The 24949-nt window shown below is 42.0% G+C and overlaps 1 protein-coding gene across 2 annotated transcripts in view; it reads right to left on the bottom strand.

The window, feature by feature from the left end:
• Positions 1 to 24949, bottom strand: part of LOC126199239 (RNA-binding protein 33-like) — a 222544-nt gene that overhangs the window by 193723 nt on the left and 3872 nt on the right. For both annotated transcript variants that reach the window (XM_049936032.1, XM_049936031.1), the window contains exons 2-3: positions 4800 to 4899; positions 4650 to 4714 (exon numbers count right to left, since the gene is read on the bottom strand). In XM_049936032.1, coding sequence (XP_049791989.1) covers positions 4650 to 4714; positions 4800 to 4899 — 165 coding nt within the window. The remainder of the gene's footprint in view (positions 1 to 4649; positions 4715 to 4799; positions 4900 to 24949) is intronic.

Genomic DNA, 24949 nt, shown 5'->3' with positions numbered 1-24949 from the left:
ATGCATAAAGTGTCTTTTAGTTGTTCCTGTCTGCATCGTAACATGTCATCTTTATGGTAAATAGCAATCTATCTTTTCCTCACATTGTTGATATTCCAACCCGGAGTTTTCTGTTTACTGGAATTTTTTTAGTTTTGAACTACTTCTCTAGCTTCTGTACTAATGAAAGTATTTTATACATGGTAAGTATAATTGTGCTGCCACCAATTGTGAATACGAAAAAAACCTGTAAATAATCATCTCTGCTGTGGAGAGTACTACATTACTATAACATTCTTGCCTACAGTTGAAAGAACGTGATACTAGAAGCAAAAGAGTCTCGGCAAACATGGGCTCTAAATTGCATACCTTCAATACTGTGAAACAAATCTCTTCTACTGCACGCTCTCTCCTTTCGATATTTTGAGAAGTGGTAGCATTGAGCAAAACAAGAAAAAATGTTTCATAGAATGTGCTCTAAAGTGCATATCTTAAGAGCTACGAGCACTACTTCACTTTCGCTACTGTGAAACATATCTCTTTTACTGAATAAGTGCTCACAGCTCTTGCAGTATGCGACACATTTACTGACACTTTTCTGCTTCTAATATAATGTATTTCCAACTGTATTCATTTGTGCCATTAATTATGACACACTCTGTACAAACAACACTGTAATGTTTTAACATTATGACAAATAAAGGGTGAAAATATCTCACTGTTTGACATTTGTTTCTTCACAGATAAGTGTAGCTCATATCGTAGCAGATGAAGCAGTTTGCTTGTGAAGACATATTTTGAAGTAATGTATCACATATTAAATAATAATAATAATTATTCCAGATATGGTTCAAAGTGCTCTGCAATGACAAGTTGGGTATGTATGGCCTACAGATGTTCTAAAAATGTGAATGGTAATGGCAATTCAGTACTCTGCAAAACAATGGTTTTTATTTTTATCTGCATCTTATCCAAGCACTATTATTATTATTTCTTTTCTTTCTCAGACGTTATGTCTGGTTAAAAATGGAAAGTGACGCGGACCTTGATCAAGCGTGACTTCCTTTTAACTGTAAAGTATATGTTACATTGCATTTAGGAACTTTCAGGTAATTTAACATGTATCAATAATTACAGATTTCTGTAGTTGTATATATACGTTTGGATGTAGCTGTATTGCGTTGATGTACCGGTGGATACTGTGTGGTATGACTCCTGTAGTTGATAGTATAATTGGTATGTCAACTATATCCTGAAGCCACATGTCCCCGACTTCCTCAACCAGTTGGATGTATTTTTCAATTTTTTCTCCTGTTTTCTTCTGTATATTTGTTGTATTGGGTATGGATATTTCGATTAGTTGTGTTAATTTCTTCTTTTTATTGGTGAGTATGATGTCAGGCTTGTTATGTGGTGTTGTTTTATCTGTTATAATGGTTCTGTTCCAGTATAATTTGTATTCATCATTCTCCAGTACATTTTGTGGTTCATACTTGTATATGGGAACGTGTTGTTTTATTAGTTTATGTTGCATGGTAAGCTGTTGATGTATTATTTTTGCTACATTGTCATGTCTTCTGGGGTATTCTGTATTTGCTAGTATTGTACATCCACTTGTGAGTGGTCTACTGTTTCTATTTGTTGTTTGCAAAGTCTGCATTTATCTGTTGTGGTATTGGGATCTTTAATAATATGCTTGCCGTAATATCTGGTGTTTATTGTTTGATTGCAATCATGAATCCTTCCGTCTCACTGTATATATTGCCTTTTCTTAGCCATGTGTTGGATGTGTCTTGATCGATGTGTGGCTGTGTTAGATGATACGGGTATTTGCCATGTAGTGTTTTCTTTTTCCAATTTACTTTCTTCATATCTGTTGATGTTATGTGATCTAAAGGGTTGTAGAAGTGGTTATGAAATTGCAGTGGTGTAGCCGATATATTTATATGAGTGATTGCTTTGTGTATTTTGTTAGTTTCTGCTCGTTCTAGAAAGAATTTTCTTAAATTGTCTACCTGTCCATAATGTAGGTTTTTTTTATGTCAATAAATCGCCTTCCTCCTTCCTTTCTGCTTAATGTGAATCTTTCTGTTGCTGAATGTATGTGATGTATTCTATATTTGTGGCATTGTGATCGTGTAAGTGTATTGAGTGCTTCTAGGTCTGTGTTACTCCATTTCACTACTCCAAATGAGTAGGTCAATATTGGTATAGCATAAGTATTTATAGCTTTTGTCTTGTTTCTTGCTGTCAATTCTGTTTTCAGTATTTTTGTTAGTCTTTGTCTATATTTTTCTTTTAGTTCTTCTTTAATATTTGTATTATCTATTCCTATTTTTTGTCTGTATCCTAGATATTTATAGGCATCTGTTTTTTCCATCGTTTCTATGCAGTCGCTGTGGTTATCCAATATGTAATCTTCTTGTTTAGTGTGTTTTCCCTTGACTATGCTATTTTTCTTACTTTTGTCTGTTCCAAAAGCCATATTTATATCGTTGCTGAATACTTCTGTTATCTTTAGTAATTGGTTGAGTTGTTGATTTGTTGCTGCCAGTAGTTTTAGACCATCCATGTATAGCAAATGTGTGATTTTGTGTTGGTATGTTCCAGTAATATTATATCCATAATTTGTATTATTTAGCATGTTGGATAGTGGGTTCAGAGCAAGGCAGAACCAGAAAGGACTTAATGAGTCTCCTTAGTATATTCCACACTTAATCTGCATTGGCTGTGATGTGGTGATATTTGAATTTGTTTGGATATTAAGTGTGGTTTTCCAAGTTTTCCATTACTATGTTTAGGAACTGTATTAATTTAGGATCTACTTTGTATATTTCCAAAATCTGTAGTAACCATGAGTGGGGTACACTATCAAAAGCTTTTTGGTAATCAATGTATGCATAGTGCGGCGACTAATTTTGTTCTGTGTTGTATGTGTCATTAATTTCTGTGTAATGACTGAAGTTAATATTTTGTATATTGTTGGTAGGCATGTTATGGGGGGATATTTTGCTGGGTTTGCTGTGTCTGCTTGATCTTTTGGTTTCAGATAAGTTATTCCTTGTGTAAGTGTATCAGGGACCGTGTATGGGTCTGCAATGTAATTGTTAAATAATTTAATTAGATGTGAATGTGTTGAGGTGAACTTCTTTGGTCAGAAATTTGCTATTTTATCATTTCCAGGGGCTTTCCAATTGTGCGTAGAATTAATTGCTCGGGTGACTTCATGTTGCAAAATTATCACTTCAGGCATTTGTGGTATCATCTTGTATGAGTCTGTTTCTGCTTGTATCCACCGGGTTTGACCATATGTTGCTCCAGAAGTGTTCCATGTCTGTTATGTTTGGCGGATTGTCTATTTTAATGTGTGTGTTACCTATTGTCTGGTAAAATTTCTTTTGGTTTGTGTTGAATGTTTGGTTTTGTTTCCTTCTATTTTCACTTTTTTTATATCTTCTAAGTCATTTGGCCAATGCTTGTAATTTCTGCTTCTTTTCATGTAATTGCTCCATTGCTCCTTGTTGTGAGATTTTACCTAACCTTTCTTGTTTTTTGTCTGATATTTCATTTCTTATAAATTGTGTTAGCTGTCCGATGTCTCTTCTCAGTTTTTCTATTCTGATCTGTAGCCTGTGTTGCCATGCTGGTTTTGTGGGTTTCTTCTGTGTGTTGGTTGGTTCTGATCTCTGCCTAGTGTGTATATTTAGTGTAGTGAGTGCTCCTACATAAACCAGTTGTAACTCCTCCATAGTTGTATTTTCTTTTATTTTCTTGTGTATGATTGTGTTGATAGTTGTTATTGTTTCGACTTGTAGGTTATTTGGTGGGCTATGCAAGAATGGTCTAAAGTCTGTATTTGTGTCTTTGTATTCTATATATGTCAACCGAAATTTTTCTTCTATACCTAACATTTGTGTCACTTCATGTTCTATTTGTGCTTGTTCTGGTGGCTGTCTTAAGATTTCATTTTCCTCTGATTGTTTAATTGATGCGTGTTGTTCTTTGTTTGTTTGCTCTCGGATGTTTGAGTCCATTACCGTATTTTCTTCTCCTTCTGATTGCACATTATTTTGTTCCAGTATTTGTTGTACTTGTTGTTTGATGTTTTCTAATTCTGACTGTGGTATCCTGTTATTTTTGATTATTACACGGATCTGATCAGCTAGTCGTTGTTCTGTTAAAAATTTTAATTCTGGGTATCTGGTAATAAATGTTGTGTATACTTGTGATCTGTATCCAGTTGTGTTGGTTCCTAAGTTTGTTGCTTCGTAATAATAGAACATGAGGTGTCGGTTAACTTCATCTGACCATCTCATCCTCTGTCTTTGTTTTCCTTCTAGAGTGGTTGCAGGAAGCATATCCTGCAAAACACCTCTATTTGGATTTAAATCATTTGCCGTGTGGCTAGCAGTGTCGTTACCATTGTGGACGGGCATAGGGTTCAAGCGTCGTCCCTGACCATGACAGCGCTTGTCCGAGGCTTCATTAGTTCTGTCCTGAACCAACTAATCACACTAAAAGGGGGGTTAGCCCTATTAGTGGTTTGTTCTTTTCGTCGCCTTTTACGACTGGCAGAACATACCGGAGGCCTATTCTTTTCCTGGGCCTCCACGGGGTTTATTATTATTATTATTGCAGAAATCTTAATAATTACCAAAATCCATACTTACACAAAACTCTTCTCATCTGACTCCAGTATTTCTCCATGATCATGACCCTCCAGCTCAGAGGAATCCTACAAAGAAGAGATGGTATTAAAAAATCCAAAGTGAAAACAATTTTAAGATAATTATTGTTTTAATAGAATACAGATATCATACCTGTAGCTCATAATCATCTGCCAGAAGACGATCTTCATCTTCATTACCAAGATCATAGTCAATATCATCTTCCAGATCATCATCTAAGAGGTTTATGTCACTGCATACACAAAGAACCAGGATTTAGCTTACATGTATTTCATGACTGTATTTAAAATAATGTGATGCTTAAAAGCAAAAACTTTATCTATTTTATAAGTCTGGTATGACCTGAGAAGATATCTCAGGATTGTGTGTGTCATACAGTTTCAGAATTATTACAATTGTATTACCTACAACTATGAAAAGTGTAAAAATACAACCAACATACACTAGCAGGATCTGTAATTAAAATAAATAAATTAATTAATTAAACAGAATGACGAGATTGTGTAGAACACCGATAAATACTGGTCTATACTGCAGTTGCAGATTAGTATGCAGTCTTACTGAACCAAACATTCACTCTCACACAGCGACTCACAACATTCTTGCAACTAGATTGTGTACCCAAGGTATATGGTATGGTACGAGCATCTGAAGTGAATGGATGATGATGCCCTGGATGATTCAAAGGATGAAGATGGCGGGCACAAGAGACCAGGGGTAAGGCCAAGAAACAAATCGCTAAAGGATTATGCTGGATTTTTTGGAGTGTTGCACTGGAAGTTATTGTTCTTTGCTGTACAGTGCTGTTTTGAAGTCTGTTGTTGGCCTTTTTTTATTACAGAATTCTGCGAATTATACACCACTTATAAGCGAAGACTAATGTACAATCTTTTTCTTCTTATCTTCCCAGAACTACTTGTGGATTGGTTGATGGCCCGCCTTTGTTCGTTTGACATCATCCTCCTAGGTTGTAATTTTTGTTGTTGGATGCAGTATTGATCAGTAGCCTGAAATTTTCCGTGTCCTGTATAATTTATTCTGTGACATTAAGTTTTCTCAGATCCCTTTTTGTCTCTTCCAGCCATCCTGTAGTGTCATTCATTCTGCAAATATGGCAGTAAAACTTTAATCTCCTCTTCCTTACTGTGTCTGCAACTGTTTCTACGTTTCTTTATAGATCTTCATTGTTCCTCTTTGTCCAGTTATTATCTTCATACTTTGGTGGTCTTAATGTTTTTCTGAGTATTTTCCTTCCTTTCTTTTTCAGTTCTGGTCTTAACGTTTTTCTGAGTATTTTCCTTCCTTTCTTTTCCAGTTCTTCTTGTTCACCTCTTTTATTCATTGTTGGGCATTCAGATTCATGAATTGCTTCCACTTAATTACTTTAGCTTGATGTTTAATGTTTGCCTGGGGTGATACCAATCTTTATTGTATCAGTTTCTAGTGAGCCTATATGCTAACTCCATTTCCTTCGGCATTTCTTTACTTGTGGTATTATCTAATCCATTTGATAGTACACATTCTCCCAAATACTTAAACTTGTCAATTCTTTTAATGTTTCTGTGTTGTGTTTGAATACATTTTTCTCTGTCGTGTTTATGTTCAATGTATTCCAGTTTCTCATACGATATTTGTAAGCCAATTTTAGCCACAATTTTGCAAAGTGTTTCTACCTTTACATTTGTTTGGCTTTGGAAATTATTGCAATGTCATCAGCAAAAGCAAGACATTTAACTTCAAATCTTCCTCTTCCTACAATGACTCCTTCAAGGTTTTCTCTTGTAGTTCTCTACCCTACTCTCTCGTGACCTTGTCTAAGACTAGACTAAAAACAATCACTAAGAGCCCATCGCCCTGTTTTGTTTTAATTCTGAAGGATTCAGAAACTTCTGCTCTGTGCATGATCTATTTTTTCCTGAAACCCACTTGGTACTCACCAATTGTGTGTTTTGCTTGGTCTTCTATCTTATTCGGTAGAGCTTTGTATACAATGTTATACGAAGTACAGATATAGCTTGGTAATTGTTGGTTTCTGTCCTGTATTCTTCGTTTCTTCCAGCAATCTGTAATAACCTCATGAATAGTTTAGCCACCCGTTTCCCTCCCAGTTTCCACATTTCAGCTAACACGTCCTGTTGTTTTTCAGTTAGCCAATGTATTGTTGAATTTGATGCAGTGATGGCAGCTCTGAATATGGGTTTTGCTTTTGAGGCTGCCTGAAAATTAGTCAGTGTGTTGGTTCCTTACAGTTTAGAAGATTTTCGAAGTATTTTGCTTATAACTCACAGTTGCTGTCATCATTGGTAATCAGTTTGCCTGATGAATCTTTAAATTCTTTGAAAACTTTGTAGAATGCCCTAGAGTTGTTCTGTTTGAAATTTGTATCTATGTCTCTAATCATTTTTGTCATATTTCTGTTTCTCTGTTTGAATAATTCTGATGTCTGTTTTCTGATTTTAGTGACTGTGTTCCAGTCACTTTCCTTTTTGCTGGAGTTCCATTTTTTCCAAGCAGTCAGTCTACGTTCTACTGCTTTGTCTCATTATTCCACCAAATATGTCTCCTCTATTTTTGTGGTTGTTCTCACTCTTTCGCCATTTCTATAATTCCTTCTCTAATCTCATCCTAATTTCCCATTGTCTGAAGTATGAAGCTTTTTATGAATTCATTCCTGTTGTCTGACATAAATTTTTTGTCAATCTATGGACTTTTTTAATTTTGGAAGCGGTCTGAATCTATGCCTAGTCCTTTTCTGATTCACAATTTCTCTATGAGGGAGGAGGAGGAGATTACTGTTTAATGTCCCGTCGACAACGGGTTAGGGAAGGACGGGGAAGGAAATCGGCCGTGCCCTTTGAAAGGATTTAGGGAAATCACGGAAAACCTAAATCAGGACGGCCGGAGACAGGATTGAACAGTCGTCCTTCCGAATGTGATTTCTCTACGATTTTGTTTGATTATTGCCATTTGAACCAGTTGATATGAGCCTAAAAGTTTCTTAGGAGAAGACCAGATCATATTTCCCCTCGGCAATTTTCTAAAAAGAACCGACATTAGTTTTAAGTGTGTGTGTGTGTGTGTGTGTGTGTGTGTGTGTGTGTGTGCGCGTACATGGGATTGTCCTTTGGGAACATGGGTGTGGTAGGCTGTTGTTTAATGGAGGTGGGTGTGCTGATGGTGTTTCTAGGGTGGAGGGCAGATAGACTAAACCAATAATAAAAGCAAGATGAAGGAGACAGGGAAGTCAGCAGGTAGGTATCTCTGGTGCTCTGCATGCAACGGGACACGTCCCGCCCACAGCTGCCCTGCTCCAGATCCATAATAGTCAAGAGCGCCCACTATCCAACAAGGTGCAACACCCAGAACAGAAATTTGGGTGCAGAAGAAAGAAGGCAAACAGAATCCTGGTCAAGGAGGAAGGGTCAGTAGTCGACCCAGACCTAGATTACAATGGAAGTTGTCCCATACCTAACCACTCTGCCCCTGTTCTGGAGGTAGATTAAAACATTTTAACTCAGAATAAAAATCACTCTCATGGAGCAAACAGAACCATCCCAACCACCTGTGAATCATCTACCAATATTAGCGGCAATGATTCCATAAATCCATACTTATAAGGGAAACTCCCCGCCACACCCCGGTCACATTTAATGGTATGAGGCCTCAATGGATAGCCCGTCAAAAACTGAACACACATCAAGCATGAAAACAGGAAGAAGGTGTAGTAGACTGTGGAATAAAAAAGGGAACTAGAAACAGTGAACAGTCCAAGAACAACAAGTACAATATAAAGCAGCCAGGATGAGAAATGACGTCGTCATTAAGTGGTAATGCTGTTTAATTGCCAAGTGGGGTGACCTGTGTTCAAACCTCCCTCGTGCCAACCCTCCCCCCTCTCATGTTAGTTTTATTTAAAGTTGTGTCTGTGTCGTGGTGTAATATCCATTTGCAACAGCAAGGTGTAAGTTAGGGACCTATAATGACAGTTGATTCTGCACAACCACTCTATTAGCAGCCAAAAGGAAGTGGCTTTCGAATGGGAACCATAAACATTTGATAACTAGGCGACAAGCCAACCAAATCCTCCACAGAAAAATGTGTCAGGTGTGTCATATATGGCATTAGTGATAGTGTGTGTGTCATATGATAGGAATCTTTTATTGATGCACCTAATTTGTATGACTGGTGAGTGAGTAAGATATATCTCCTGCCCAATATAGGTGTTCATATGACTGTGAATGTGATGACTCCCAAGGAAATGATGACAACATAACAGTTTGTCACATAAGCTGCAATAAATGAATGCAACAGTTTCACAATCAGACAGTTTCTCTGTGCTCTGACAAAACATATGTTTTTAACGTTTTTGAAGTTGCATTCAATTTTGGAAGTCTGGACTCTTGAATTCCTTTCTTGTAACATAGTTCACACCTTTTTATTTGTTGTTTTCATTTCTGTGAGATGGCTATGTGGTATCTCACCTGCTCTCACTACTCATCACATTCACTTGCGGCAATTTGTATTCTTACCACATGACTGATATTCTATAAACAACTACCAAGACCACAGAAAGAGAACAGATATTTCAATGACCGGACGGACAGTTCATAATGTTGTAATAAATAAATAAATGGCACGAGGGAGTTTTGAACATGGCTCGCCCGCTTGGCAGTCCAACACTATGACCACTTACCCATGACACCGCTGCTGCTTTGGGCTGCTCTTTATTGTTTCTTGTTCTTGGATCATTCACTGTTTCTTATTTTTTTCCCTGCAGTTCAGTACACATTCTTCCTGTTTTCATGCTTGATCTGCGTTAAGTTTTTGATGGGCTTTCCACTGAGCACTAAATATTATGAGGTTGTGATGGGGAGTTTCCCTTGTTAGCATCGAGGCCAAAAGAAGAGGGCATTCCACCAAGATATGAGCTACTGTCTATAAGGTTCCACAACCACAATGTGGGGGATAGCTCATTATGTAAAATAAAGCTACAGGTTAACCTGGTATGACTGACGCAGAGAAGACATATAGGACTGTGCATTCTTTCTGGGAGAACTGGAAGGAAGAAAACCATGCTCTGCAGCATCTTGTTGTCTATCAGATGAGGCAATAGCCCACCAGATGCAATTCCATTTCTGATCAAGCACATATCTAAAATGCATTCACAAATCTGCACCTGGTGTCAACAAAGCTAACAAGGAGTGAGTATGTGCTTCTTTAGCCAAACAGTTGACCAGTTCATTCCCATACCCATAAGACTTGGGAGTCAGATGAAGACAATTGAACAGGCAGCACGACAAATATCAGCAAGAAAGTCAGAACAGTAGAGACCCGCAACACACATTCCCTGCAGTGAATGACATTCCATACTGGCAGGAGATGTATAAACATATCCCGTCTTATCCACAGTTTTAGAGCTGTCAGTGTAAAAGATGGAAGCATCCCGGAAGTCTTGAAGAAGTGGATGTAACAGTCACCAAAGGGTCATGGGGGGGGGGGGGGGGGACTGAGACTTTAGAACCTTAGAAGACATTGGTCCTAATCCTTAGCACGAGAAAACATGGGGAGCACGGCCCAAGAGAGGAGTTGGAGATCTCAGCTAAGGCAAGCAAGGCAGATTCCAACTGGTAATCCCAACTGAGGGCAGGAATCGGGACAACATCCCTCGTGTGTAAGGACAAAGTGATATGTCGAATGATCAGGGAATTGCTGAATGGTGATTTCACAGGAAATCAAGAGCTGGTACCATCAAATCAGGATGGGGAAGATCCCCACTTCAGCAAGGATGTCTACGAGACTAGTCCAAAAGACGCCGGAGGCCAGACGCATTCCACGATGATGGACTGTGTCTAACAGTTTTAAAGCTGAAGGAACCACAGAGCCATAAACCTCGAAACCATAGTTCAGTTGAGAAAAGAAAAACAGTCCCAACAACTTCTGGGTACTGAGTACCTACATAGAGTTCCAGAGTTCCAGGTGAGGATTGACCATGGTACAATGGAAGAAATGCATAATCTGTATTTTGTAGGAGAGAACTGGAAACCATGGGAAAAAGCCAATGCAGAGGCCCACAGTACAGCACCTTGGAGCTGGCATTAAGCAGTGGCTACAAAGTGGGAGCGGTACCAAACGCAAAAATAGTCGACACACAATGAAGGGGTGACCTGTGATCCCCCAAAGGTCATTAGTCTACTAATGGTGATGACAAAAAGAGTGAAACTCAACACACAGCCCTATGGAATGCCATTCTCTTGGCCCTGTGAGGAACTGCTGACTCCAACCCAGAACACCCGGGGTGTTAAAAGCTGATGAACAAAAATTGGTAGGGGACTTCTAAAGCCCCAGTCATGGAGTGTGAGTAAAATGTGATGACACCTAGTGCCATATGCCTTATGCAGATAAAAAAAAAAAGAAGACTGCAATAAGATGTTTGTGTTTAGAAAAATACTGTCAGATTGCTGTTTCCAATCTAGACAGATCATTGGTTGTGGATTGTCCCTCCCATAGTTGATCGGTTGGTTGGTCGATTCGGTGGAGGGGGCCAAACAGCAGCATGGGGAAGGAAGTCGGCCGTGCCCTTTCAAAGGAACTATCCCGGCATTTGCCTGAAGAAATTTAGGGAAAACACAGAAAACCTGAATCAGGACGGCCGGATGTGGGTTTGAATCATCGTCCTCCCAAATGTGAATCCGCACCTTTCTCAGTTATCTCCCATAAACCATACTGAGAGGGGGACAAAAGGCACCTAGAGTAGAGAGCTCAGTATAATCTGTTGGTTAGGCTAATCGGCTGGTAACTATCGAGAGATATTGAGTTCTTGCCTGCATTCAGGATTGGGACAATTATGCTGTCTTGTCATTGCCAAGGAAAGTCGTCTTGAGGCCACAGACAGTAGAAGACTATGAGGAGATATTGCTTTTGGGAAACATTCAGGTGGTGGATCATCTGATTGAACTGAAATTAAGGCCTGGAGCTGTGTTCTGGGATGAGGGAAGAGCTTGAAGTAGTTCCTAGTCAGAGAAGGTTTCATCATAGGATTCAGATTGGTAGCAAGTGAAACATAAAGGGATGTCTTCAACTTATGGCTTCTGCACTAGAAAGGTAGCCAGATATGAAGACAATGCCAATATTGTAGCAAAGCGGGTAGAAAGGTGTCGTGCAAGAATCAATGAATTGGTAAAAAGATTACCCTGTAGGACATGAGCCAGAACAGCTGTTGAATGCTAGTGAACCGTAAGACCACAGACCTAGGCCTACACGAGATGAAGAGCCATACATCCCCAGGGAGGAATGCAAATAGAAGTTCCTCTGGCGTGGATCATCGTATCTGAGAATGAGACACCATGCACTTTATCAATACAACCCAACAGAGAGGCAGTGAAGGTAACAGCAGAAGCATACAAAGGTCAGTTATCTCTGTGAAGTGCCCAACATGGTAGTCAGTCAGTCTGACAGTGGCAAGGAAACAATGAGACCACTGAAAATTGGTCACTGTCACAAAGTTCATCATTTAGTGATCAACATAGTGATGCCACAAGATTAGGGAAGAAGATCAGGTTGATAGCTGAAAAGGTGCCATGGGCAGTAGCACTGAAGTGGATAGGAAAGCTATTATTGAGGAGGTTCAGATCATGGTCTGTGGGAAGCTAGTCAATTACAAGACCCCTACCACACAAAGTGGTACTCCACCACAGGGGGTGGTGTGTGTTGAAGTCACCAAATAGGAGAAAAGAAAGGGGGGGGAGGGTGGTGTTGCTGGATTAACATGGTCAATTCAACTTAAGTAAGTGGCCTGGCTGGTAATCACTGAGGTTATTTGCATGCACTCCATTATGTTCTCCAACAAGGTAGAAAGGACAATCCATTCAAGCAATGACATAAGTATGACCAAAAGTACACATCCCTTCAGATGCCATCTCAGGACCAGCACAGTAACAAAAGAATGCACGACAATCACAGAGCATTGGAAAATACTCACCAGTGAAATGTGGTTATTGTAGAGCAATGCGAACCACAGAAGGAGAGGAAATAAGGTGGTGTTGTTCCAGCAAGTGACAGTAGTATCCATTACAATTCCACTGAATGATCACACAACTGGTAGGCTTGTTAGGCATGAAAGGGCCACAAGGGCTGGTCATGCAGCAGGATCACTGGCTGTCACCAGTGGGGAGGGAACCACATCCACAAATATTGGCTGTGTGGAAAAAGGGGGGGGGGGGGGAGTAGGAGATCTGGCATCTCCCAGTGGTATCAGAGGAGCTTCGTTGCAATTCCGATTCTTATTCTGCTTTGCCTTCATAACCTTTGGTGGGCAAGGGGTTCCAGGGGCTGTCTGCATTGAGTGCACGGACAGGTGAGCGGACGGACAGCCTTGGGACCCACAGGCTGTGGCTCCTTCAGCAACAACTGTTTGGCGTCGGGCCTCCAGTCTAGGGGTTGCCGGGAGACAGATCCTAAGAGGGAGCCCTGTCACCAGTAGAAGCAGAAGAAGGAGAATACTGGCAGGGTGCGGGAAGTAGTTCCTGCAGAAGATAGTGGGGGAACCACAGGAGAGGAGGGTGGTGAGAGATATGGTTTGGGGAAGGCTGTGATGGTGGGAGTTCAAAATGGCTCTGAGCACTATGGGACTTAACATCCATGGTCATCAGTCCCCTAGAATTTAGAACTACTTAAACCTAACTAACCTAAGGACAGCACACAACACCCAGCCATCACGAGGCAGAGAAAATCCCTGACCCCGCTGGGAATCGAACCCGGGAACCCGGGCGTGGGAAGCGAGAACGCTACCGCACGACCACGAGATGCGGGCGATGGTGGGAGTAATGGTCCGGATGTTAACATAATTCACTGTCACATCCTAAGGATATAGGCATTCATATTTCTTCCTTGCCTCAGTATACAATAGACAGTTAACAGATTTGTAATCCTGGATCTTATATTCTTTCTTGAAAACTCGGTACTCTGGCAAATGTGATGGTGATGTTTTGCGAAGCTGACACACCAAACTGTGCGTTCACAAGGATACTACCTTCGTGGACTGATCGTCCACAATTGTTGCATTTTGGGTCCACTGTGGAGCGAAATGACATATGCTCAAAGTGTAAAAATCATCACTGGGAAATTTTGAACAGTTTATGAGGCATTGGGATTCCTTATTGTACTATGTGTCAGACAGCAGCACACAGTTGACAGCCTGTGCCGACTTGAATGTAGATTTTCTAAAGGATTCTGATATAGCAAAAATGATGCGGAAACCTACAATTTGATCTCCATAATTAATTTTCAAACTCAGGTACATAAAGACAGTAAGACACAAAATGAAAATATTTTCTTTAGTGAAACTCAAAGGAAAAAAAACAAACAAAAAACTGTTTAATCAGGATATGGGTGACTTCAACTTGCCAGGTACAGATTGGGTATGTTATGCCATCAAAACTCGTGCCAGAGACAGAGAATCGTGTGGCACTGTTCTGGATGTCTTGTCTGAAAATTACCTTGAGCAGATAGATAGAGAACCAACTCGTGAGGGTAACGTCTTAGGCCTCCTGGCAACAAACAGACCTGAACGTATCGAATCAGTTAATGTAGAGGAAGGTATCAGTGATCATAAGGCTGTGACAGCATCTATGACAATGGATTCTACAAGGAATGTTAAGAAAGGTAGGAGGATATATTTGCTCAGCAAGTGAGACAGGATACAAATTTCAGAATATCTCAGCAGTCAGCATCAAACGTTCAGTGATGAGGATAAAGATGTGGAGAACAAACGGAAAAAATTCGTTTTCATTGTACAATATGCCCTACACAAGTATGTTCCGAATAAGGTTTTAAGGGATGGGAAAGATCCACCATGGCTTAATAGCTGTGTTAGAAAAGCACAACGTAAACAAAGAGCACTTCATCTCAGATTCAAGAGAAGTAAAAACCTAGCTGACAAACAAAAGCTGAATGGAGTGAAAATGAGTGTAAGGAAAGAAATGAGAGAAGTGTTCAATGATTCTGAAAGTAAGACATTGTCAACCGACCTAAGTAAAAACCCTAAGAGATTTTGGTCATATGTAAAATCAGTAAGTGGGTCAAAATCATCTATTCATTTTCTCAGCGACCACACAGCCACCAAAATGGAAGCTGTTTCACTGCGGAAGATGGTAACACTGTTCCTCCTTTCAGTTGTCCTGCGAATGTCGAAATGAAAGATATTGAGATAATCGATTGCGAAACTGAAAAGCAGTTACAATCACTTAGCAGTGGAAAGTCATCAGGACTAGATGAGATACCTATAAATTCTATAAAGATTATGTGAAAGAACTTGCTCCTCTTCTAGCAATAATTCATTGTAGATCGCTTGAGCAATGAAAGGTACCAAAAACTGGAAAAAAGTGCAGGTCATTCCCGCTTTTAAGAAAGGCCGTAAGACAGATCCACATAATTATAGACCTATATCATTGACGTTAATCTATTGTAGAATTATGAAACACGTTTTATGCTGAAGAATTATGACATTCTTGGTTGGTTGGTTGGATTAAAAGAGGGGGAAAAGGGACCAAACTATGAAGTCATCAGTCCCTTGATCCGAATAAATCAATGCCACAAGTGTGAGAATAAAACAACCGAGACTGACAACTCAAAACGGAATGAAAGGAAAAATCACACGACAAATGAAGGGAAACAAACATGTAAATGGACAAAAGGGGACAAGAAAGCCAAAGAAACACAAGAAACGGGACGAAGAGATTAGAACAACAAAGCAGATTACTATGGCTGGCTGACCATGAGAATAAAATTGGAGAAGCCGGCCACTCTGCAACACATTAAAACCTCCACCCTAAAAGCACTAGGGTTGAGGACACAGAGGGACAAAGGGCATGTGCTAAAACTTAGATCAAATGATAAAATCCACCTTCATGAATAAAATGTAAAGCTAAATCAGCCAATGATGCATAGTCAAAATGGGACAGTGCACCAGAATATGGGCCACTGTCAACCGGGCACCGCACCGAGCAAGTGGGTTTTCAGGGTGCAGGAGGTAACTGTGGGTCACCCAAGAGTGGCCAATGTAGAGCCGGCAGAAGACATCTGATTCCCTGCGAAAGGCCCACATGGAAGACTTCACACATCCGTAGTCTCCTTAATGACAAGCAGTTTGGTGTGTGTACTGTTATGCCATTCCGTCTCCCTATGTCAGTACGCAGGTCAGGTTCAGAGATGCCCATCTACAGCAGCAGTTTCCGCGTAGCCTGTTTGGCCAGCCTGTCAGCCAGCTCGTTGCCTGGTATGCCTATGTGTCCTGGGGTCCACACAAACACCACTGAACAACAGGATCAGTCCATCGCATAGATGGACTCCTGGAAGACCGCTACCAAAGGATGGCGAGGTTAGCACTGGTCAATAGCTTGTAGGCTGCTCAATAAGTCAGTACACAGAAGAAACGATTCCCCGAGGCATGAACGGATATACCAAAGTGCACGAGAGATGGCCACCAGCTCTGCAGTGAATACAGTGCAGCCATCGAGCAAGGAATGCTGCTCAAAATGGCCTCTGTGGACGTAAGCGAAGCCAACATGACCATCACCCGCAGAGCCATCGGTGTAAACCACTTCAGAGCCCCGAAACACGTCAAGAATCGAGAGGAAGTGACAGCGGAGAGTGACAGGAGTAACTGAGTCCTTCAGGTCATGTGAAAGGTCCAGACAAATCTGCGGCCTAGGTGTACACCATGGAGGTGTATGCGGACGGACCTGGATGGGAGGTGGTAAAGGAAAGGACTCCAATACAGAGAGAAGGGATCACACGTGAACTGCAATCATTAGCCCTGACCTGGGCCACCAATGCGGGAGATGAACTGCCGCGGGTGGAAAAAGGAGATGGTAATTCAGATGCTCAAGAGAACTACGAATGTGTGCAACGTAACTGGCGAGCAGTTGTGCACGTCGGATCTGCAATGGAGGGACTCCGTCCTCCACCAGGACACTGGTCACCAGACTCGAACTAAAAGCTCCCGCCACTAGGCGAACACCACAGTGGTGCACTGGGTCGAGTACACGCAATTCTGAGGACGTTGCCAAACAATAAACCAACCACACGCCCATAGTCAAGACGGGATTGAACTAGGTCTTTGTAGAGATGCCGCAGAGAAGAGTGATCTGCACTCCAGTTGGTGTTGCTCAGGTAGTGGAGGGCATTGACGTGCTGCCAGCACTTTCGCTTAAGCTGACAAAGGTGAGGTAACCAAGTCAATTGAGCATTGAAAACCAGTCATAAGAATCGATGTCTCCACTACAATGAGTGGATCATCATGAAGGTAAAGTTCTGATTCTGGATGAACAGTACGATGCAGACAAAAGTGCACGACACACGACTTAGCGGCCGAAAACTGGAAGCTGTGGGCGAAAGCCCATGACTGCATCTTGTGGCTGGCTCCCTGTAAGTGCAGCTCAGCAACACCACTGCTGGTGGAGCAGTACGAAATGCAGAAGTTGTCTGCATACAGAGAGGGTGAGACAGATGACCCTACAGCTGCTGATAGTCCATTAATGGCCACTAAAATTAGTGATACACTCAATACAGAGCCCATTCTCCTGGATATGGGGGAAACTATGGGAGGCACCAACTTGGACATGCAAAGTATGGAGCGACAGGAAATTCTCGATAAAACTCGGGAACGGGCCTCGGTGACCCCAGCCGTGTAATGTGGCAAGGATATGATGTTGCCAGGTGGTGTCATATGCTTTGCGTAGATCAAAAAAGACGACAACAAGGTGTTGGCGTCTGTAAAAGGCTGTTTGGATGGCAGACTCAAGGGAAACAAGATTATCAGTGGTAGAGTGCCCCTGGTGGAAGCTGCCCTGACGTGGAGCCAGTAGGCCACATGACTCCAGGACCCATCCCAACCGCCGACACATCAAACATTCCAGCAGCTTACAAACAACCTTGGTGAGGCTGATGGGCCAATAGTTATCCACATAAAGCGGGTTTTCGCTGGGTTTGAGCACCAGAATGATGGTGCTCTCCCGTCATTGTGATGGAAAGACGCCATAGCACCAGATCCAGTTGAAGATGACGAGGAGATGGCGATTGTAGTCAGACAAGAGATGTTTAATCATCTGACTGTGGATCCGATCCGGCCCAGGAGCTGTGTTGGGGCAATGTGCAAGTGCACTGAGGAGTTCCCACTCCGTAAACGGGGCGTTATAGGGTTCACTGTGGCGTGTAGTGAACGAGAGGATTTTCCTTTCCATCCACCATTTGTGGGTGCTAAAGGCTGGGGGGTAGTTCTCCAATGCAGAGACGCGAACGTAGCGCTCAGCAAAGTTCTCGGCAATCGTGTTTGTGTCAGTACATAGCACACCATTGATGGTAACACCAGGGACACCTGTTGGGGTCTGGTACCCAAAAAGATGTCTGATCTTCGTCCAGACTTGAGAAGGTGACGTATGGCACCCAATGGTCGACACGTACCTCTCCCAACACTCCTGTTTCCATCATTTAATAAGCTGTCGTACATGAGCACAGAGCCGCTTAAAGGCTATCAGACGCTCATGGGAAAGGTGTTTCTTATGTCGCTGTAGAATTCGCCGACACTCTGTAATTGCCTCAGCGACTTCCGGCGACCACCAAGGGACTGTCTTTCGCTGGGGGTACCCTGAAGAGTGAGGGATTGCGCCTTCTGCTGTGGAAACGATTGTGGTAGTCACCTGCTCAACCATCACATTGATATTACCATGTGGGGCAGAGTCAACGGTGACAGCAGAGGTGAAAGTTTCCCAGTCGGCCTTGTTTAAAGCCCATCTGGGCAGGCGTCCATGGGCCTGATGCCGGGGCAGTGACAGAAAGATGGGGAAGTGGTCACTACCACACAGGTCATCACGTGCTCCCCAGTGGATAGATGGGAGAAGTCCTGGGCTGCAAATTGATAAATCAATGGCCGAGTAATTACCTCGAGCCACAATGAAATGTGTGGCAGCCCCAGTATCTAAGAGGCAGAGGTTGAACTGAGGTAGTGAAGTTTCGACACCTTTGCTTCGGCCAATAAGCACAGTGTCACCCCATAAGGGGTTATGGGCATTAAAATCTCCCAAAAGTAGGAAAGGTTTAGGGAGTTGTTCAATCAGTGCAGCTAATACATTCTGGGGTACTGCTTCATCTGGAGGAAGATATACATTGCAGACAGTTATTTCCTGCATTGTCTGTATTCTGACAGCCACAACTTGAAGGCACACAGGTTCACTACAGACTGAGTTTAGGACATAAACGCAAACTCCACCTGACACTCGATTGCAGTCGCTAAGGTTCCTGTAATATCCCTTATAGGGAGGGCAGGGGGTCAGCTTTGCCGGGAACCAGGTTTCCTGGAGGGCAATGCAGAAAGCAGGTGCAAAGCATAACAATTGTCATAGCTCAGCCAAGCAGTGGAAAAAACTGATGCAATTCCACTGGAGGATGACATCATTGTAAGACTGGGAAGGCATGGATCATTCAATGAGGCAGTTTACACCTCAGGGTCACAGGCTGCCACCAACTTTTTGCCTGAGCAATCTATATCCATTGTGTCTTGAGGGTCCGGTAAGATCCAGGTCCTCAGCGAACGCCAGAATCTCCACCCCATCCTCAGACGCAGAGCTTGTAGGTAGCGGTGGTGTGGGTGCCACCGCAAGTTCCCTGTTATTAGGGATCTTCTTTTTCGATTTCACGTGCTGTTCCTTGGGTTTCTCTGGCTGGGAGGACTTCACTGAATCAGTCTCCGGGACAGAGGATGAGCAAAAAACCCTACGACCAGCTGCTTTTGGGCTCTTCAGCCGTTTGCGGGTGTCGTCTTTCCCACTAGCAGAAACCTGGAAAGAGAGTGACCCAAGGGACCCCTTCCTAGAGAAGCCAAAGAAGCCTTACATAGCTCTGGCTCTGAAGTGGAGACTGGAATCCCCGACGGTTGGGGGAGTGTTGCTCCTGAAGTAGGTGGTGCCGGGTGCAACCAGGAAGGAAGTTCCCCCACCATCAAGGGGGCAGGTGTAGTCTCCCGGTTATTAGAGGCGACATGAATTCGAGGAACTGATGGGGTGAGAACTGTTCTCATAGCAGCGGTGTATGAGGAGGTCATAGCCACAGGATGTAGACGCTCAAATTTCCTCTTAGCTTCAGTGTAGGACAGTCGGTCCAGGGTCTTATATTCCAAGATTTTCCTCTCTCTCTGTAAAATCCTGCAGTCTGGCGAGCGAGGTGAATGATGCTCTCCGCAGTTGACACAGATGGGAGGCAGTGCACATGGAGTATTGGGATGCGATGGACACCAAAAATCTCGACAGGTGGGGCTGGAAGTACAGTGGGAAGACATACAGCTGAACTTCCAGCACTTAGAGCACCGCACTGGGGGAGGGATATATGGCTTGACGTGACAGTGGTACACCATCACCTTGACCTTCTTGGGCAATGTGTCCCCCAGTTATCTCTCAGAACCCGATGGACGAAATGAACTCCTCATCGCTCTAAATTGGCGCACAACTCGTCGTCAGACAGCAAAAGAAGGTCCCTGTGGAATAAAATACACTGGACTGTACTTAAGCTCTTATGAGGTGTGATGGTAACAGAAACATCCCCCAACTTGCCACAAGCGAGTAATATCCGTGACTGGGCAGAGGATGCTGTTTTTTCCAAAACTCGTCCAGAGTGCATTTTGGACAAACCCTCCACCTCCCCAAACTTGTCCTCCAAATGCTCCACAAAAAACTGAGGACATGAAAGATTGTCCATCAACTCTCGTACATACGAGGTACTGGAGCGAATAAGCTTCACCGCCATCCTTACCCTGGCGTCCCACCCATGGTGTGGCCAGGAAGGGGAACGACTTGGGGTAACATTTCTTAGCATTAAAGTTAGACTTTGCCCACTTAGAGACTGCTGGCAGTGGACCACCAACAAGAGATGAAGTACTACGGTTCATGGTGTGTCATCCACCCTGATGCCACCCACTCCGACCAGGGGCCCTCCCCACGGGCACCACCCAGCCACAGCAAAGGCCACATGGCAGGATGGCTATTGCTGGGACTCCCAATGCCCCAGGGTGATGGGTATCTACTTCTTGGCATACGCGGAGAGTTAACAGCACAGGCATCAGCAAAGAGATCCCTGTGTTGTCAGGGTGCTACAATCAACAGGGTACATGGTGGCCCCACCACAACGGACTGGCTACCGTGCTGGATATGAGGTACAAAGAAGTCCATGGTCATCGTCGGCACAGAAAGTGACACTGCATAGTGCATGGTGGAAAATGCACCCATGAAGGTGTCCTCGCCCAAGTGATGGAGAATGGGCTGGACTGCAATGTGACAACGAGAAAGTGGGCTACAGATCTCCATGCACGGTGGACATTCCCTTCCCCAATTGGCTCGCTCTTTGGGAAAATTTTGAAAAATGGAGGTCAAACCCTACAGGGGACCATCACATAAAGGCCGAAATGTGCGAGACTCCTTTTAGTCGCCTCTTACAACAGGCAGGAATACCTCTGGCCTATTCTTACCCCCAGACTCGCAGGGGGGTGGGGGCGTTCTTGGAAAATGAACATCTTCTCTATAAAAATCAACATGAATTCTGCAAACAGAGATCCTGCGAAACTCAGCTCACTCTGTTCCTCCATGAGATACACAGTGCAGTGGACAACGGTGCTCAGGTTGATGCCGTGTTCCTTGATTTCAGTAAGGCATTTCACACTGTCCCTCATTGACATTTGATGAAAAAAATATGAGCTTGCATAGTATCGGAGCAGACATGCAAATACATAAAGCATAGGATGCTCTTTAAGGCTATTCGCAGATTATGCAGTTGTCTATACCAAAGGAGCAATGCCAGAAGATAGTAAGAATCTGCAGAGTGACCTGCACAAATTTGATGAATGGTGCAGACTCTGGCAGTTGACCGTGAAAGTAATTAAATGGTAACACATTACGCAAACATAGGAAAAGGAATCCACTACTGTACAGCTACACTATTGATGACAAACAGCTGCAGACAGTTTCTGCCCTAAAATATCTAGGTATAACTATCCAGAGCAACCTTAAATGGAATGACCATATAAAACAGATAGTGGGAAAAGCAGACACGAGACTCAGATCCATCAGAAGAGTCTTAAGGAAATGTAACTCATCCATACCTGGGATAACATTGATAATGTACCAAATGCTACTATCAAATTTGCTCTATTCCATGGCAAAGTCATACCATTACTTGAAAATAGCTTTCCGCATAAGCTAATCCGAAAGAATGTTTAAACAGCCACATAAAAAACCACAGATCACCAGAGGATTAAAGTATCCAGTGCAACAAAAAGGGTTTGGCAAGTAAAAGCAGGGACCCTGCAGTAGTAGCGCCCTGCAAAAACTACTCAGAAAGGTTATTTAAAAAGTCAAGGAAAAAAAAATATCATCTCTAAAACAAGTAATTCCGACAACAGACTAGGCTATATGAAATGTAGTGAAACAAGAGACAGGTCAACCAGCCATAGAACATGACATCATCACTATTGAATTGAATGGATGGGCTATAAATGATGAGCCACAAGTAGCAAATGTAAATGTCACATACAACCAAAAGAATACAGAAAGTTATAGAAGTAATTCAACCATATAGTTTGGAAACATCATTCTGACTGGGGAGAAATCACAAATGGGGTTCCCAAGCCTCAGTCTTTGGTCCACTATTGTTCACCATATATGTAAACGATCTTCTATCTAATATACAACAAAGCATAATTAGTTCTTTTTACTGATGACACTGATGATTTGTATGGAGTGTAGGCATGTATGGAAGTGAAACATGGATGATAAATAGTTTGGACAATAAGAGAATAGAAGCTTTCGAAATGTGGTGCTACAGAAGAAGCTGAAGATTAGATGGGTAGATCACATAACTAATGAGGAGGTATTGAATAGAACTGGGGAGAAGAGGAGTTTGTGGCACAACTTGACAAGAAGGAGGCACCGGTTGGTAGGACATGTTCTGAGGCGTCAAGGGACCACAAATTAAGCATTGGAGGGCAGCGCTGAGGGTAAAAATCGTAGAGGGAGACCAAGAGATGAATACACTAAGCAGATTCAGAAGGATGTAGGTTGCAGTAAGTACTGGGAGATGAAGAAGCTTGCACAGGATAGAGTAGCATGGAGAGCTGCATCAAACCAGTCTCAGGACTGAAGACCACCACCACCACCACCACCACCACCACCACAACAACAACAGATGACACCAGTATTGTAACAACAACAACAACTGATGACACCAGTATTGTAATCAATCCAAGCATACATATGGAAACAGAAGAAATGGTAAACAATTTTCTTGTAAGTATCATGCACTAGCTTTCTGGGAATGGTCTCACCATCAACTTTAAAAGACACTACAGACTCAGTCCTGCACAACCAGAGGTACTGCACCAATGATATGAGTAACACACAGTGAGGAAATACTAAACAGGGTGGAAGGTCCAAATTCTTAGGTGTCCGTGCCGATGAGAATTTAAATTGGAAAAAGCACATTTTGGAACTCCTAAAAAGAACTTAGTTCAGCCATATTTGAACTTAGAATCATTGCAAATCTTGGGGGGAGACAAATTTATAAGTTGACATATTTTTCATATTTTCATTCTGTAATGTCATTTGAAATAATGTTCTCTGGTAGCTCATCTTCACTGAGCGAAAATGATTGTAAGAATAATATGTGGTGCTCACCAACGATCATCTTGTAGACATCTGTTTAAGGAGTTGGGCATTCTGACTACTGTTTGAGGTACATTTCTTCCATCAAAATGTTTGTTGTAAATAAACCACTACAGTCCAAAAGGAACAGTGATGTACATAATAGCAATAAGATAAGGAAAAATGACACTCACTACTCCATATTAAGATTGTCTTCAACACAAAAATGAGTGCAAAATGCTGCAACAAAAATTTTGGTAAAAATCTAGAACAGGGTCATAGTGTATTTACATGTTTTGTGCTGGAGTGCTTGTTGTGAGGTATGATGGGAACAAAAGAAGGTATGTCAGCTGTTTGTGTTACACAGTCAACAAGAGAGCAACAGGCAGAGAATGTATTTTGAAACAATACATTCCGAAGAAAGGGTGAAATATTGCTGTAAACGAGAATTATAAATTTAATTGCTCCTTGTTTGAATCACAGCTGTTTAAACTCTGTAGTATCCACAACAACGTTAGCATTGCAACCCACAATACATTCGAAAAAGCAGTGAAATGTTTCTCTGCTCTGTGTTGCTACACACTCAATCTTCACAAGCACAGTGAGTAAGTGGACCAACGATTTTTAATTAAATCATGGGAGAAGGTACGTGTATCAATGTTTATTAATATATCGAACATGTGACTATTACTGATAAACACTGACCCACCTACCTTCTCCCATGATTTAATTAAAAAAAACACATGTACAGTGTGTTCCCACAGTCAACTGCATAGTCATTTCACCAACATATATTTTCGTACCTCTGTAATTAATCCATGAGACGTGCACTGACAGTTGATGCTGCCCTGCAGAATTCATCACTTAAACCAGTTGACTTTATAGCACACTCTGCCATAATCATAAAATATTTATCTTGAAACTAACAAATACACTGAAAAACTGCAAACAAGACAATGACTTAAATTTTCCCCTAGATACACATTGCCTCTCTTCTTGCCTCCCATTGGTTATGTCAAAGTATCATCCCATTATCTGTACAAATCATTAGCTATGCAAACAGACGCATTGCCAACCTATGAGCAGTAGATTAGCACCATCATGAGTGATGCTGGCCCTGATTTACTTTGGCCAAAATTTTTGAACCCTTGCCCAGTGATATAAAATATCTGGCAGACAGCAAGGTAACAGATATTCCTTCCATTCTTCATTTGTGTGGCCATAGTGTCCATTGTTGCTTTAAAATTCTTGAGGGTATTTTTGTTCTGTTGTTGCAGCTACAAAAATGTGCAATTTTTTTCCACCAGATGCATTTTGCTTTATTGAGGTAAAGCATCATAAGTGATCTGTAATTAAGTTATTTACATTTCTATTTGCTTTTAGAGCCATTCTCTAGAAGAATTTCTATTACTGTAATGTGTGGAAGGTGGTGGGACGGAATTTAAGTTTTAATTCATAATGAATGATTTTGCACTTTCTCCAAGGACTCTACTTCTCCAAATTTGTCTTCAGTTTAAAATAAATAAATAAAAAAAGGGGGGGGGGGTCACTGCAGTAAAAGTATCCTTATCACTCCAAGTACAGACCAAGTATTGGTGAATTATT

The sequence above is a fragment of the Schistocerca nitens genome, chromosome 8 (genome assembly GCF_023898315.1).
Source record: "Schistocerca nitens isolate TAMUIC-IGC-003100 chromosome 8, iqSchNite1.1, whole genome shotgun sequence".
Lineage (NCBI taxonomy): Eukaryota > Metazoa > Arthropoda > Insecta > Orthoptera > Acrididae > Schistocerca > Schistocerca nitens.
Note: the sequence above shows the minus strand (reverse complement) of the source record. Positions and strands in the feature narration are given on the sequence as shown.